This window comes from Phalacrocorax aristotelis, chromosome 8 (genome assembly GCF_949628215.1).
Source record: "Phalacrocorax aristotelis chromosome 8, bGulAri2.1, whole genome shotgun sequence".
Classification (NCBI taxonomy): Eukaryota; Metazoa; Chordata; class Aves; order Suliformes; family Phalacrocoracidae; genus Phalacrocorax; species Phalacrocorax aristotelis.
The window spans coordinates 2,951,768-2,965,512 of record NC_134283.1 but is presented as its reverse complement, the minus strand read 5'-3'; the positions used below and the strand labels follow the sequence as shown (position 1 = coordinate 2,965,512).

The 13,745-nt window shown below is 49.9% G+C and overlaps 1 protein-coding gene and 1 non-coding gene across 5 annotated transcripts in view; both read right to left on the bottom strand.

The window, feature by feature from the left end:
• Positions 1 to 6,655, bottom strand: part of FBXO31 (F-box protein 31) — a 29,376-nt gene extending 22,721 nt beyond the window's left edge. For 2 of the 4 annotated variants that reach the window (XM_075101210.1, XM_075101211.1), the window contains exons 1-2: positions 793 to 917; positions 165 to 531 (exon numbers count right to left, since the gene is read on the bottom strand). Coding sequence is in view for 2 of the 4 variants with exons in the window: in XM_075101207.1 (XP_074957308.1) it covers positions 6,228 to 6,609 (382 nt within the window). In the remaining 2 variants the exon portion in view is untranslated. Of the gene's footprint in view, positions 1 to 164; positions 532 to 792; positions 918 to 6,227 lie in introns of those variants that run through there. The other 2 variants (XM_075101207.1, XM_075101209.1) reach the window with 1 other exon arrangement.
• Positions 6,656 to 6,941: 286 nt separating this feature from the next.
• Positions 6,942 to 7,014, bottom strand: TRNAM-CAU (transfer RNA methionine (anticodon CAU)). Its single transcript has one exon. It is a non-coding gene; the product is annotated as a tRNA-Met (tRNA).
• Positions 7,015 to 13,745: the final 6,731 nt, after the last annotated feature.

The window sequence follows — 13,745 nt, the reverse complement described above, 5'->3', positions numbered from 1 at the left end:
CACAAGTGGGTATGTATTTGGTAATTACATCAAAGGGACGGAGGGAACGGTATGTTTCCTCAGCTGATCAGAAAGTTAGAGACCTTTATACGACGACAGAAACAGTGTGGTCATAGCCTGCTGTTTGGAAACAGCCAGCTCCTTCCATATAAACAAATCCTCACCTGGCCACAGAATCAGTAAGATGCACGCTTTGCGCAGCAGGCTTTGCAGCTAGATTAAATTCAGTGCCATTGAAGGTATTTATACTGCATCAGAAAGGGAGGAGACATGCAGAGGATCCTGCTCCGTGTTGCTCTCTAACAGCGGTACTAGCACAGTGACGTTCTCTCTTCCTCCAGAAAGCGCTGATTTTTCGCGCAGCATTTTCCCTAGTAGATCTGTAAATCACTTTGGGCGCAGTCTCAGCGCAGTGCCACGACAGAGCCACTACCAGCAGGTATCCTGGAAAACCAGGGTGTGGTGGGAAGTGATCTGATGTTAAAGCTCTATCGCAGTTTCATGCAAGGGCTCGATAACCTGCAGCGAAATCTGACAAAAGCAAAACCACTACTAAAGGTGCATTTCCTAACTTTTGTAGTTCAAATCTTTCCTGGAAAGATTCAAAGTTCTCCCAAGAAATAGCAAGCTCCTTTAAAAGAAAACAAAAAGACAAAAAATTTAGAATTTAGATATTGCTACATGCTATTTGACATTAGCCATCCAAGGCTTATAAGAATGTATTATCAAGAAGAAAAATCTCATTTTAGTGTGCTTTAACACTCATCTCATTTTATGATAACTAGCCCTTACCCTGTTTTGTTCGGCAGCCGACTACAAAGAGTCAAAATCCCAGAGTGATGGCTTAACTCTGGGTAAGTGCAGCACTTAAGCTCTTCTGACCCATGAGCTGTTAACATCATGATGGCCGCTGGATGGGAAAAAAACCATCAGTCTCTCGGCTCACGGTGCCTACAAAAAACTCCAAATAGCGTAAGCAAGAAAGCTGGCCATCTCTTCTTAACCCAGAAGACAAGAGGGATGTAAAATTAACAGTAATTAGAGCTTCAAGATAGTTACAGAAAAATAAAACCGATAAGGGTTTCTTTACAGAGAATAGAAAGCTTTTTCCAAGAAAGCTTTGACGGGCTCAAGCTTCCTGGGAAATTCCACTTCAGTGCAATTAAGTCTATTTTAAGGAAACATATCTCAGTGCAACAGCTCACCGAGTAAAGTATTTTAAGGAGTTAATAGTCACGGAGATTCACACATTAAATTTATACGGTTAGAAAATGGCTACTTAATCCTGCTTCAAAAGCAAGGATGGAAATTGGGTTTAAAGTTCTTACCTGACCAGCTGAAAAGCCTGTTTGATTAGGTTTATAAGAAGTGCTTGAAAGATGTACCAAACACACAGTGACACGGTGCTGTTTCCATGGTCACATGCACTGGAATGTAAAGGACTTGGGAAGGCAGTCTCCATTTATTATGAACTGCACTAATACTTTTGCAAGTGTAATTTACGCCCTGGCCTGCTCTCATCATATCCTCTTCTAAGCCTCACGTTCCCTTCTCCTTGGTACAAGACACCGTGTCACACACCTCCCTCCGTGCAGCCTACACAAGTTTAAAACAAAACAAAGTTCTTTAAACTCAGGTAGGGAAGAGCCCCTGTAATCACACCAAAGACCAAATTATTGCTTTTTCTATCTCAGCACGGCAATGCCAGCAAGCAGGTGCAAGCACTGTACGCGGACATCCACAGCTCAGAGGATACGAGGATGTCTGGTAAAGCTTGACACGCTTACCCTGGCTAAGCTTCCACTGTGCCCTGACTAATCAAGGCCTCCAATTATTCCTGGATAAATGTGTGTTTACAAGGCTACACACAGAACAGAAAGCATAGAGACTTACTGGATTATTCCAAAGACCACAAAAATGGGAGATTCTCAGGCTAGCATCTCCAAAATACCAGGTGGACATGTTTGGAACCAGCTTCTTGTTTCCAAAGGCTGAACTATCAGATTAAAATACACCAAATACTTTCCCAAACATTTCTCCCCGGGGAAGGCTTGTAGTTACCGCCGAGATATTTTGCAGCTGCGAATAAGGAGCTGAGCAAAAGGAGATTTGATCTGCGACAAACTGAAGCGTTGCAGAAACCCTACAGCAAAAGATGGGTAGCTTCAGATCTACAGCTTACAACAGATCTCAAGAAGACCCTCTGAAGGATGGCTACGGCTAGTGAGCACCTGCTGTTAGCAGCGAGGAACAGCAAACCATCGCCAAGCTGTAATCTAGAAGCCAAGGAATGTGGTCAGAGATGAAGAAAAGCCCATGATGGTTCACCAAAGAAACACGCTATCCAATGCTTTAACCTCACATAAAGGGAGATCAGAGCCTTGCGACTTGTTAAAACCACCTTCGCATTTACTAGGGTGCGGCACTACAAGAAATTGTTCTGGTTGCGGGAGCAGTTGTACATCAAACTCCTGCGTGGATTCTCCAGAGTCTTGTAAGGCCTGAACTCCGTGCAACAATCCCCTCACTGAGTGTACAAACCCAATCTCCCACTCTTCTCCACAGGCACCTCTTTCTGTACAACTTGCTGTGGGTTAGCGTCTTTGATACCTGGGCTGACATTTCTCAGCAGGCCCAAAAGCTGCTGGAGGTTGTTTTCACAAACAAAAGCCTTTTCATCCGAGCTCTGGATCTGGTTATACTGAATTACTGGTCTGTTTCCAGGTGTTCTGCTGCACTTGTGCTGTTTTATTTTAAGATGAAAGTGGTTACCATTTAAAATGGACTATCAGGTGTTAATCAAGGTAGGTCAGGCCACCAGCCAGGGTGAAACACGCTTTAATTCTGCTCCCACTGCAGAGATCAGCAATCTCCTATTTATAGAAAACACAAAAGTGACTGCAACCCTCTTCTTGCCAAAGAAGCAATTCAGAGACATTGTTTACCCCAAACAGTTGCAATGATAAAAGGACAACAGCCCTAACAGCCATGCCAGCGTTACACAACTAGTTCTGGTTAATCCCAGCACACTCCCAGTTCACAATCACCAGCAAAGGCCACTCCGCTTTCAGGAAGGCAAGTCCTCTGGACGCTCGCATTAATCACAACATGTTCTCGAGACTGATCTGCAGCTGAGTTGGCCCACAACAGCACAAGAGCAAGATACCAATGCTCAATGGACTGAGGGCCCCAGCTGACTTGGGCAACGGCCAGGCTTTTGCTTACATTCAGCACTGCTCCTGTCCAAGACGAAGGGAATAAACAGCTAAAACAAAGCATTGCCTTTCTTGTCACTTTACTGTTGCACATTACTGAGAACACAAGTAGTGTTGCATATGCAACCGACAGAGTTGAAGTCTACCAGTTACTTCCTCAAAGAGCTCAGCTCTGGAACGTCATCGGTAGGCTTCAGAGTGAGTAAGATATCAGTACAAGGAGTATGCTAGGAGAGGCACACATGCTCTCGGCTCTGTTTCTAGGACTTGCAGCTTCACAAGACTCCTTACTATGCCACACTTAAACTCAGGCAGGTACAAGCACACACTTAAGAACCACCCTCAGCTGGGAAGCACCTTGTTTTTGAAAGAGATCACAAAAAGTAATTACATTTTATGTTTGACTATCACACAGTCACCAATGTACAGAAACACAGTACAGGATATTCTTAATTTTATACATGTATTCATATACTAATACCTGATGTCCATATACGTCCTCAGGTAGTTGCGCTCATCACACAGTCGCGCGCTCACATTTGAACACACTCAGTAGCTGAGCACGTGCAACGTATCGCTGAAATATATGCAGAGAATTAACCGCAAAGTATGCAAACTCCATAAAATGGTGACCGATTTTATACCCACGTGTACAAACACTCAAACTCACAGTACTACCACAACAGTAGTTACTTACAGGCTGTGCAGAGCAATGCAAAAACCGTGAGCAGTGCAAGACGACCAGATTTGGAACCGCTTGGAGAACCATGGCTGGTTAAAAGATTGCACTAAGTTTCACAGACCGAGTAAGTTTTTTCCACCAAGAACCCGACCCTTATCTGATCAGCACAGCTTGCACGCCGTGCCTTTGGTACAAGATCTACCTCAATCACACCAGCAGTCCACCAGCACACTCTGACAGAGGCTGGAACGGGTACGGTGGGGAAACACAAGGAACAGTGTGCAAAAAGAGAAGAAAAATTTGTTTTGATGCACCTCGCACCCTGTAGCTAGCTAAGGGCCTTGAGACAGGAATCTAGTCTTAATACTCTCCCTTCCTGTCCAGTTTAGCTTCGCCATACAAAGCCCACTGTTTCTTTACATTTCAACTAAGCTTTTAAAAATGGCTTTATCCACTGGCAAGAAAAGCCATGGGGCAGTCGTGAATTTACTAAATAAGTTTAATTGCCCATCAGGCCTAATTTAGTGGTTCCTTTACAAGACAATCTAGCCTATATTTACAAATTATATACATTTCTATAGAAACATTTTGTCAGGATCATAACTTATCAAAATAATTAACCAGAGAAGCTCTGCAAACCATTAATGAAATGGACAGAGATCCATGAGGGCTCTATGTCAGTAGAGGAGTATAAGGAAAGAACAAATGCCATTTTATTAGCCTGCCTCCAAAAAACAACATTACATTATTGGGACAAGGGGATCATCCCATGCTGAACTGAGAAATAAGAACGCTTTGGTACACGTTTTCTAGGTCCAGCCTTTGTACTGTCCAAGGGTTCTTGGACAGCGCTCATAAGGCAGGAGCTCATTCTTGCAAGGCTTAATGTATCTGATCAGACCCCACTGCCTATGGCGGGCAGCCACTCCGACATACCTAAACTCTTCATCCCGATGCCCTCACTGGTATTAAAAACAGAAAACAAACAACAACCACAAAATATACATGACTTCATGTGCTGGCAGCAGATGCACCTGGCAGGATCCCACTAGGAAGGGAGATGATGAGCGCAGCCAGACAGCCCTCGGAGGGCGGGACAGCCGCTGGATTAACAAACAGGGGACACAGAACCACACTGATGTGAGGAAAAGGATGAGGAGCAAAGACTAAGAATCGCAACCTAAGAGAGCAGGGTCACAGCAGCACAGAACTGAGGCACTACTGAAAAAAAAATACCCCCAAGCCTTTGCGTTACTGCAGCGCAGCATCCTTGCAACAGGCACTCCCCGGGGAACGCACGTGCAAACCAGGAACCCCTCCGAACCCAACACTGTACTTCCCGGAGGGGACAGGAACGATGACCTTAGCCAGCCCTGCCCTCCTTCATCTGCCCACAGACCCCGGCGGGCCCCCTGCTCCCGCTCTACCAGCGGTGCCCCCACGGCTCCAGGACCCCCACCTGGAGACCCAAGGACTCCTTTCTTCCCCAGTTCAACCCCATTCTGCCGGGGCTGATCATTCCCTTTCCTCACTGCCTGAAATCCTCCATCCTCAGGATTCACCAAGGACACCCTACATGGAGGCACCACCTGCCAGGGCCTGGGCCCATCCCCAGCCGGGGAACAACCCCAGCGTGATACCCTTCGCTCCAGCTGCTCACCCATCACCCCTCTTGCAGCAAGTGCCACCCAGCCGGGACTGCACCCCAAAGGCCCCGGGATCTGCCCTCTCCTCCACCCTCCACACATGCAGCCCTGCATGCACCGCACCCCTAGACCTCACGCACCTTTTTGCATCCTTTTAGGGACCCCCGCTCCACACCCCATCACCTCCTGATACCCTCCGGGTCCTCCTGCACCCTCTGAGACCCCCGCGGCCACCTCCTCCAGGACCCCCACCCTCACCTCCCCTCTGCACCCTCCAGGAACCCCCCACCCTGCACCCCCAGTCTCACGCCCTCTCTGCACCCTCCGGGACCCCCACCCTGCACTCCCGGGGTCATCCCCTCTCTGCATCCTCCCGGACCCCCAACCCGCATCCCCGGGGCCACCCCTCTCTGCATCCTCCGGGACCCCCAACCCGCACCCCCGGGGTCATCCCCTCTCTGCATCCTCCCGGACCCCCAACCCGCATCCCCGGGGCCACCCCTCTCTGCATCCTCCGGGACCCCCAACCCGCACCCCCGGGGCCACCCCTCTCTGTATCCTCCGGGACCCCCAACCCGCACCCCCGGGGCCACCCCTCTCTGCAACCTCCGGGACCCCCAACCCGCACCCCCGGGGTCACCCTCTCCGGGCGCCCCCGGCCCCCCGCCCCGGGGCGGGCGGTACCTTCGCGGCAGCGCCGCCGCCAGATCGTGTCGGTGCGGAGGATGCGGCGGAAGGTGGTGCAGACGCGGGCCAGGCTGGGCAGGTCGGTACCGGGCAGGGAGCCGAAGATCTGCACCAGGAGCTCCGGGGGCAGCTCCAGGAGCGAGAGCGGGGCCCGCCCGGCCGGGCCGGCCCCGGCGGGGTGCGGTGCGGGCCGGCCGCCTTCGATGCGCTCCGCCGCTTCCTCGTCCTCCGCGGCGGCCCCGCCGCCCGCCTCCTCGGGGTCGGTGTCGGTGTCGGGCTCGCTGTCGCCGGCACCGCCTCGCCGCTGCTCCCGTGCCGCCCCCCGCCGGCGGCAGCCGCGGGCCGGGCCCACCCCGCAGAGCCGGGCACACACCGCCATGGCCGCCGCCGCTCTGCCCGGCGGGGCGGTGCGCGCTGCCGCCGCCCTCGCCGCCTCGCCACGCCCCGGTAGGCAACGGGCGTGCCGCGGCCGTTATCCCCGCCTTCCCTCCCGGACACAGCCCTCAGCCCCGCGACGGCTCGCCCCCTAGCGCGGTGGGGGACCGAGCGCCTGCCGGGGGGGGCCGGTGGCGGGCCGCCCGGGACCGGTGACGGGCTGCCGGGCCACCCTCCACCGCCCGGGTGCCGCCCCGGTGCCGTAATTCTGTTAAAAAAATGGGGGGGGGAATATATTCCTCTTCCCTGGGAGGAGGAAAAGGAGGAAACCACTGCTGCCCCGTGTGAGGATCGAACTCACGACCTTCAGATTATGAGACTGACGCGCTACCTACTGCGCTAACGAGGCTCCTCGGGAAACCGCCTCCCGCGCAGCGCTCTTCTGCCTTCCTCCTGCCGCCGCCGCGGGGCCTCGCCCGTGCTCGCACCCTGCTACTGCCCGTTACCGGGGAACCCTGCTGCTTTGCAAATGACTCCTCTTCTGCAGAAGACACCTGTTTTGGTTTTTTTTTCCCCCTCCAAATTCATCCGTTTCCCATGCTTTTCCACAAGACAGGCCTGACATTTCTTGCAAATGGCTCCTCTTTCCTGTGCTGTTCTGCAAGAGAGACCTTGGCTTTGGGGTTTTGTGGTTGGTTTTTTTTTTTTGGCAAATGTCTCCTCTTTCCCATTGTGTTCTGCAAAACATTCCTGAAAGAGCTCTTCAGGGTTCCTCAATGTCCTCATCCAGCTCCACTGGCCAGGCATGGACTGCCAGGGCTGCGTCGACAACACACTCATAATGAAATCAAGTTGTTTCCACCTAATTACAAAAATTAAAGCCAACCTTGTTTTCCTCTCTGCTGTGAAGAGTCGCTGTTTGACTGGGATTTCAGCTGTGAAATGAACGTCATCCACTGAAGTGCTCAGCAGAAGAGGGTCCCCTGCGATGCTGGCAGCAGCGCTGCCCTGAATCCTAATCGAGCGGCCTCACCCCCAGTGAGGGTCTCAAAGCAGCGGTCACCATGACAATCAAGCTACGGATACCTAAACTGGAAGAAGGCAGGAAAATAGACATTTAACTCATAGAATCACAGAATGGTTTGGGTTGGAAGGGACCTTTAGAGCCCATCTAGTCCAACCCCCTGCAGCGAGCAGGGACATCTTCAACTAGACCAGGTTGCTCAGAGCCCCGTCCAGCCTGGCCTTGAACGTTTCCAGGGCTGGGGCATCGACCACCATGGGCAACCTGGGCCAGGGTTTCACCACCCTCAGTGTAAAAACATTTTTTCCTTATATCCAGTCTAAATCTATCCTCCATTAGTTTCAAACCATCACCCCTTGTCCTGTCACAACAGGCCTTGCTAAAGAGGTGGCCCCCATCCTTCCCACGGCCCCCCTTTAAGCACTGGGAGGCCGTAATAAGGTCTCCCCGCAGCCTTCTCTTCTCCAAGCTGAACAACCCCAGCTCTCCCAGCTCGGCCTCGCAGCAGGGGGGCTCCAGCCCCCGGAGCATTTCTGTGCCCCCTCTGGCCCCGCTCCAGCAGCCCCGTGTCTGTCCCGTGCTGAGGAGCCCCGAGCTGGAGGCGGCGCTGCAGGGGGGTCTCACAGAGCGGGGCAGAGGGGCAGGACCCCCGCCCTCGCCCTGCTGCCCGCGCTGCTGGGGATGCGGCCCAGGGCACGGCTGGCTCTCTGGGCTGCGAGCGCACATCACCGGCTCATGTCCAGCCTTTCATCCACCAGCACCCACGAGTCCTTCTCCGCAGGGCTGCTCTCCATCCCCCCATCCCCCGGCCTGTATGGATACCGGAGGTTGCCCGGGCCCAGGTGCAGGACCTTGCACTTGGCCTTGTTGAACCTCACGAGGTTCTCCCAGGCCCACGCCTCCAGCTTGTCCAGGTCTCTCTGGATGACATCCCGTCCTTCTGGTGTGTCACCTGCACCACTCAGCTTGGTGTCATCTGCAAACTTGCTGAGGGTAGACACGGTCCCGCTGTCTGTGTCACTGAAGAAGATATTAAATAGTACCAGTCCCATAAAAATCTCCACACCTTGCCCACAGGAACCACTGTAGGGAGGCTGTTCACCTTCAGAGGAACAAGTGGCAGAAGACGAAGGAGGAACAGACCTTTGGGCATCAGTCCCACCGGACACGAAGAGATGACTGGGTTGCATTGGACAGCCCAAGGATTCTGCCGAGGGTCTAATGGGAAGCTCCTGTTGCCACTGGGATAAGACCCTGATTTCCAAGGATCCACTGGCCATGTATTCGGAACGATCAGATGATGAGTCCAGGCCACAAGGTTTGTGGTATGAACAAAATTGCTGTAACCACAGGATGAGCAAATGCACGGCTTCTTACAGCCTGAACCGCTGCATTCCTCCCTCCAACACGTGCAGCACGGGGATGTCATTTTTAATAGTGTGTTAATCATTAGGGCTTCAGTGACGGATGAGTTTAGTGCCTACGATTCTGATTAAATTAAGAAAAGCTGCTCCGAGCATCTAAAACAAGGCACATGGACAATGAGTCACCTAAACCAAGCATCAGCTGTTTGGAAATATGTCTGTAGCTGTTTTCCACCTGTACTGAATCACATGGTTTTTTTCCCCCCCATGTTACGTTACGCTCAGCTGGCACTCAAAGTTTCTGACACAGCTCTAGAAGACCTTGTCACGTCTGTTTGTTTAGGAACGGATGGATTCATGGAGAGGACAGAAGAAGTACTGATGGCAAGGATTTTCGTGTGAATGAAACAAAAGATGTCCTTGGTGACATTGCCTCGAGCAGAAACTCGGCAGTCTACAGCACACACATTCTTCTCCCTCTTTGGTATTTTCTATTTTTATAGACGAAGAGGAAGAAGGGGAAAAGTCTGTCCGCCTGAAAGGCAGTGCCCACCTCCACGATGCACCGGTGTCCCCTGGCAGGGAGCAAAGCCCAGCAAAGTCAGAGGCAATTCAAGCCTTGTGGGCTCTCAGTGCTGGGGGTGACCGCGTGTCCCTTCCCCACAGAGCAGAGTGGGGGAATCCCAGCCTCTCATTGTATTAGAGAGGAGAAACAGTCACTGTCTCCACTCCGGGTCTCAAGACCCAGACAGAAAAGGTGCTGTTCTCGCAGAGCATCACACAATATTTACAAGCAGAGAGCTTGGAGGCCGGGCACAGCGAAGGTCCTTGGGGCCCAGAAGGCAGCAAGCTGGTGCAGAACGGGGTGCTTATAACTAAATGGAACTTACAACTCCAGCGTTTACCACCCTGTCATCAGGCTGCAAAACAGGCACTTTCTCCTCTGTGTCACTGAATCCATTATCTGAATCGACCAGCTTCATTTGTGACGATAAGGAGAACAGTAAAAGTGCGTTATCATCATCTCCTACCCTCTGCAGCGCTACCAAATGTCTGAGCACCTTTCTTCGTAAACATCACCACAATAATAGCCCAGAGCTTTCCAGTCCTGCTGTTTCAGGCAGGCAGCTTGCAGCCGTTACCACAGGACTCTTGAAAAAGGATGTACCAAAAGGGGAAATTTTATTCTTTTATTTCCCTTCAGCAATTAAGGAGCTGTTGCAGCTCTCGCTATAGTCAATTAGTCTTCACGCTCACTCTAAAGGGCTTTGGATTTGTCCCAAAGTTAGTGTCCTCATTTTCTGTAATCCTGGAAGTGTTTACGCCTTCCCAGCCTCTGAGCGGGGATGAGCCAGCTGATGGCATACCCAGCCAATTATAACCTGAACAGCTAGGAGAGAATTATTTATTTTCCATTTGGCAGGAGGGACAGAAAAGTATGGCAAAACAGGCCGAGACAGATGAACAAACCTTCTTTGCAAGCCCTGTTTGCCACACAAAGTATTTGCAGCATGTTTTTTTGGCATAAGCCTGCAGTGCAGTTTCTGCTTGGTGATAAGCATCGTTGCAGGCAGGACACTTCAAAGAGAGAATATTTCAATGGAAAGACGAAAGATTTTTGCTTTGGGTTTTGTGATTTACATCTCAGATATTCTTTTCTTCCTATTTTAAGCTGGAAAATAGCTCTTCTCATCCAGATTTTAGCATTTCCCACCTTATTCCTTTCTGTCTGGACGTTGATCTCACCAGATTTTGCAGGATAAAGTGATCAGTGGACAGACCAGGCTCTTCAGGGAAAAATCCAGAGCACTGCAGAAAATGCTGAAGATGACTCAGGAAGTGTTTTGCATCCTTCTGCTTTAGAGCTGAGCTCGGTGCCCTCTCTTTATGAAAGAAGGTATGGTCTTTCTTCAACATACTGTCCTTGCACTGAGGTATTAGTTATGATCAGCTGCGGTCATGAGTGTTTGGGGTCACCGAAGACTTTACAGCACTCCTACAAGAAGCAGTTGTTGTTCTTTCTGCTTTGGCCGCGGTCCAGCCTGAGCAATTTCATTGTGCTCAACACCTCCGGCAGCTCAGTTCACAGAAGCATTATCCGGCCCAGGACAGATCACGGGACAGGCAGTCAGGTGTCGGAGATGCTATTACTGGTTTGGCTGCTGAGCAATGGTTGTGCAATCGCAGGCAGCTCACTGAACCTCTGCATGCCCTGGTTCCTCACGATGTAAATAAGGAGGGTGTTTACTGAAGCCACAGGCTACGTAGTACTTGGTTAATATTTGAATATGTGTGGAGTTGCTTAAATCCTAGGAGTATTAAAAATCAGTGGCAGAATTTGTTGCATGCTGTGTTATTCCACAATTTCCCTGCTATGCCTCCCCATTCACACTGTCGTTACTGCTTGCCAAGAGGTTATGGATCTTTTTGCGTGAAAGGAAGTACACAAACATCAGTTATCGTTGCTTACACCAACTCATTTACTGTGTTTCCTTGTGAAACCAGTGGCTCCCATTGCAAACTTGATCCTGAAGCCAATAAACATTTGCTGGAACAGCAGCAGTGACTGATGTCGGGGTTATGGTACGTGGCAATGATGTCTTGGGCAATACCCCTTGCAGGGGGACTGCAATGAGTTCATAGCCCAACATTCTAAGAAAATTATGTTTTTGTGATGGCATCGCATACGCCCGTGTGTTAGCTTGGATTTACCCTGCAGAAAAGCATCTAATAATCTCGGAAGTGTTATATTCCAAAAGTCTTGTGAAATAGGCGGTCAGGTAGAGGAGACAGTGTTAGCATTCCCACTGAGGGACAGGCTCACCTGTTGTTAGACCTCAGAGAAAACCCACCCAGGGAAAATGTTCTGTGAGTGGGTTTTTTTTTTTAGTTTCAGTTTTCTCCAATTACACTTTTACATCCCCATGAAAGAGAGATATCTTTTCATTCTCATCACTTCTCCCTAGAGTTCTCCTAACTCGGAAGGTGACTTCCGCAGAGAAATTTGAAGTTTGGGACTTTGTCCATAGGGCAGTCACCACCTTAAGGCAAAGTTAAGACTAAAACTTCTTGGAAGAGTTATTTTAAGTTATGGCAAACAATTCACTACAACCTGAGTCTACCTGAAAATCTCCAATAGCAGCTGAGCAATGACTGCACACTGCATTAAAAAAATCAAGGGCCACATTGATCTTTAGCTGCACTAGATCAATAAGAACAATTCATGAGAAATTAACTGAGGGAAGGTATTTCGATTCAGGTTTAAATGCAAGTTACTCTCAGCACAGTGCCCTTCCTCTTATTTTATGGGGTTTTTCTCTCCGTGTTTCTGGTGAATTTAATACTGCTGACAGCTGCTGAGCTAATAGCCCCAGACACTAAAGTGCTTTCTTCCAGCAAGGGTGTAGCACTGCAGAGGAATAGCTTCGTCTATTCACTGTAAAAAGCCTTTTCAGTACTGTTGTACCAGAGAAATGAGAGGATGGCTTATAATTTTGATTGTGAAATGCACTCGCTTTGTTGTGAGGCAGCTCATATGGAAAAAAACATGAAGAGTGGGATTTTTTCCCCAGGGAAATGCTGTAAATATCAGCTGGGGTTCGGAGTCACCCTTCATACTGGCTTTTTAACAAAAAAACCCCCTCCAACCTTCTGGAAGATATAACAGTTGGGAAAGCCTGGCTTTTCTTTAGACTTAAGACTTAGTTTATAGGGTGCAGACACAGGATCTGAGCTGGAATCCAAACCCAGCTTGTGCTATAACCTGCTCTGTAAGTTTGGGCAACTCACCTCTCTTTTGCTTCATGAAAAATTAGGGCTGACAGGTATTGTAAGGGATTATTTACCCCATCCTTCTCCCCGAGATAAGAACAAGTCTCCCTAGACCGTTCAGAACAGATGTTTTACTAATTCCGTGTTCAATACAAATATCTGACGGTGACTATTCTGCTTTCCTAGGCAATTTGTTGCCATCCTCAAATATTCTTACCCTTAACCCAATGTCTAATTTCTATTGCCTTTTTCAAGATGTAAGCTCATTATTTCTTGTCCTAGACTCACTGCATGCAAAGAGCTAATTCCCTCCTGCTCTGCAGCAACCTTTTGCATTTTTGAAGATGATATAATGTCTCCTTTCAGTTACGTCTTCTCTTCTCCTGACTGAATGCTTTGTAAAGTGTTCTAAGACTAGAATGAAAATGCTCTGCAGGCTAGATTTTTAAAAGGCTCTGTTCCAATGCAGTTGCTAATTTTGAAGGAAACGCATTTTCAAAAGCAGCATTTTCTCACTAGGGATGGAGAATCGCGCTTAGGCAGAGCTGGTCCCAAAGCCTATGTCCATGCTGTCACTCCAACTGCGCCTAACACCTTTCTCAAATCCAGACTTGCCAACTGTCTGTGCTGTCGACACGCAGACATAGGCAAAGGCTGAGATGAGGAGGGAAAGGTCAAGCGAGTCTCGGTGTGGATCTAAGTTTTCCTTCTCACAGTCTCTGCAGATTATTCATGAGCAGAACGTGATAGCCCAGCCTGTCAGCAGATACTCTGACTGTGGCTCTTCCTAAGCACCATATGGATGCTTTCAGCCTGAGCTGCAGCCCTGCTAACAGTTGGTAGCATGGATGAAAAACGCACGACATGCAGCGCTCGGCATTGTCGGCCCTGCCACTGGGACTCACCTGTGCACCCCAAAAGCAATGCTACTTGTTTTCACCGGGGCTTGTCCTCCTGCCTGCGGCCACACAGCTTGTGGCA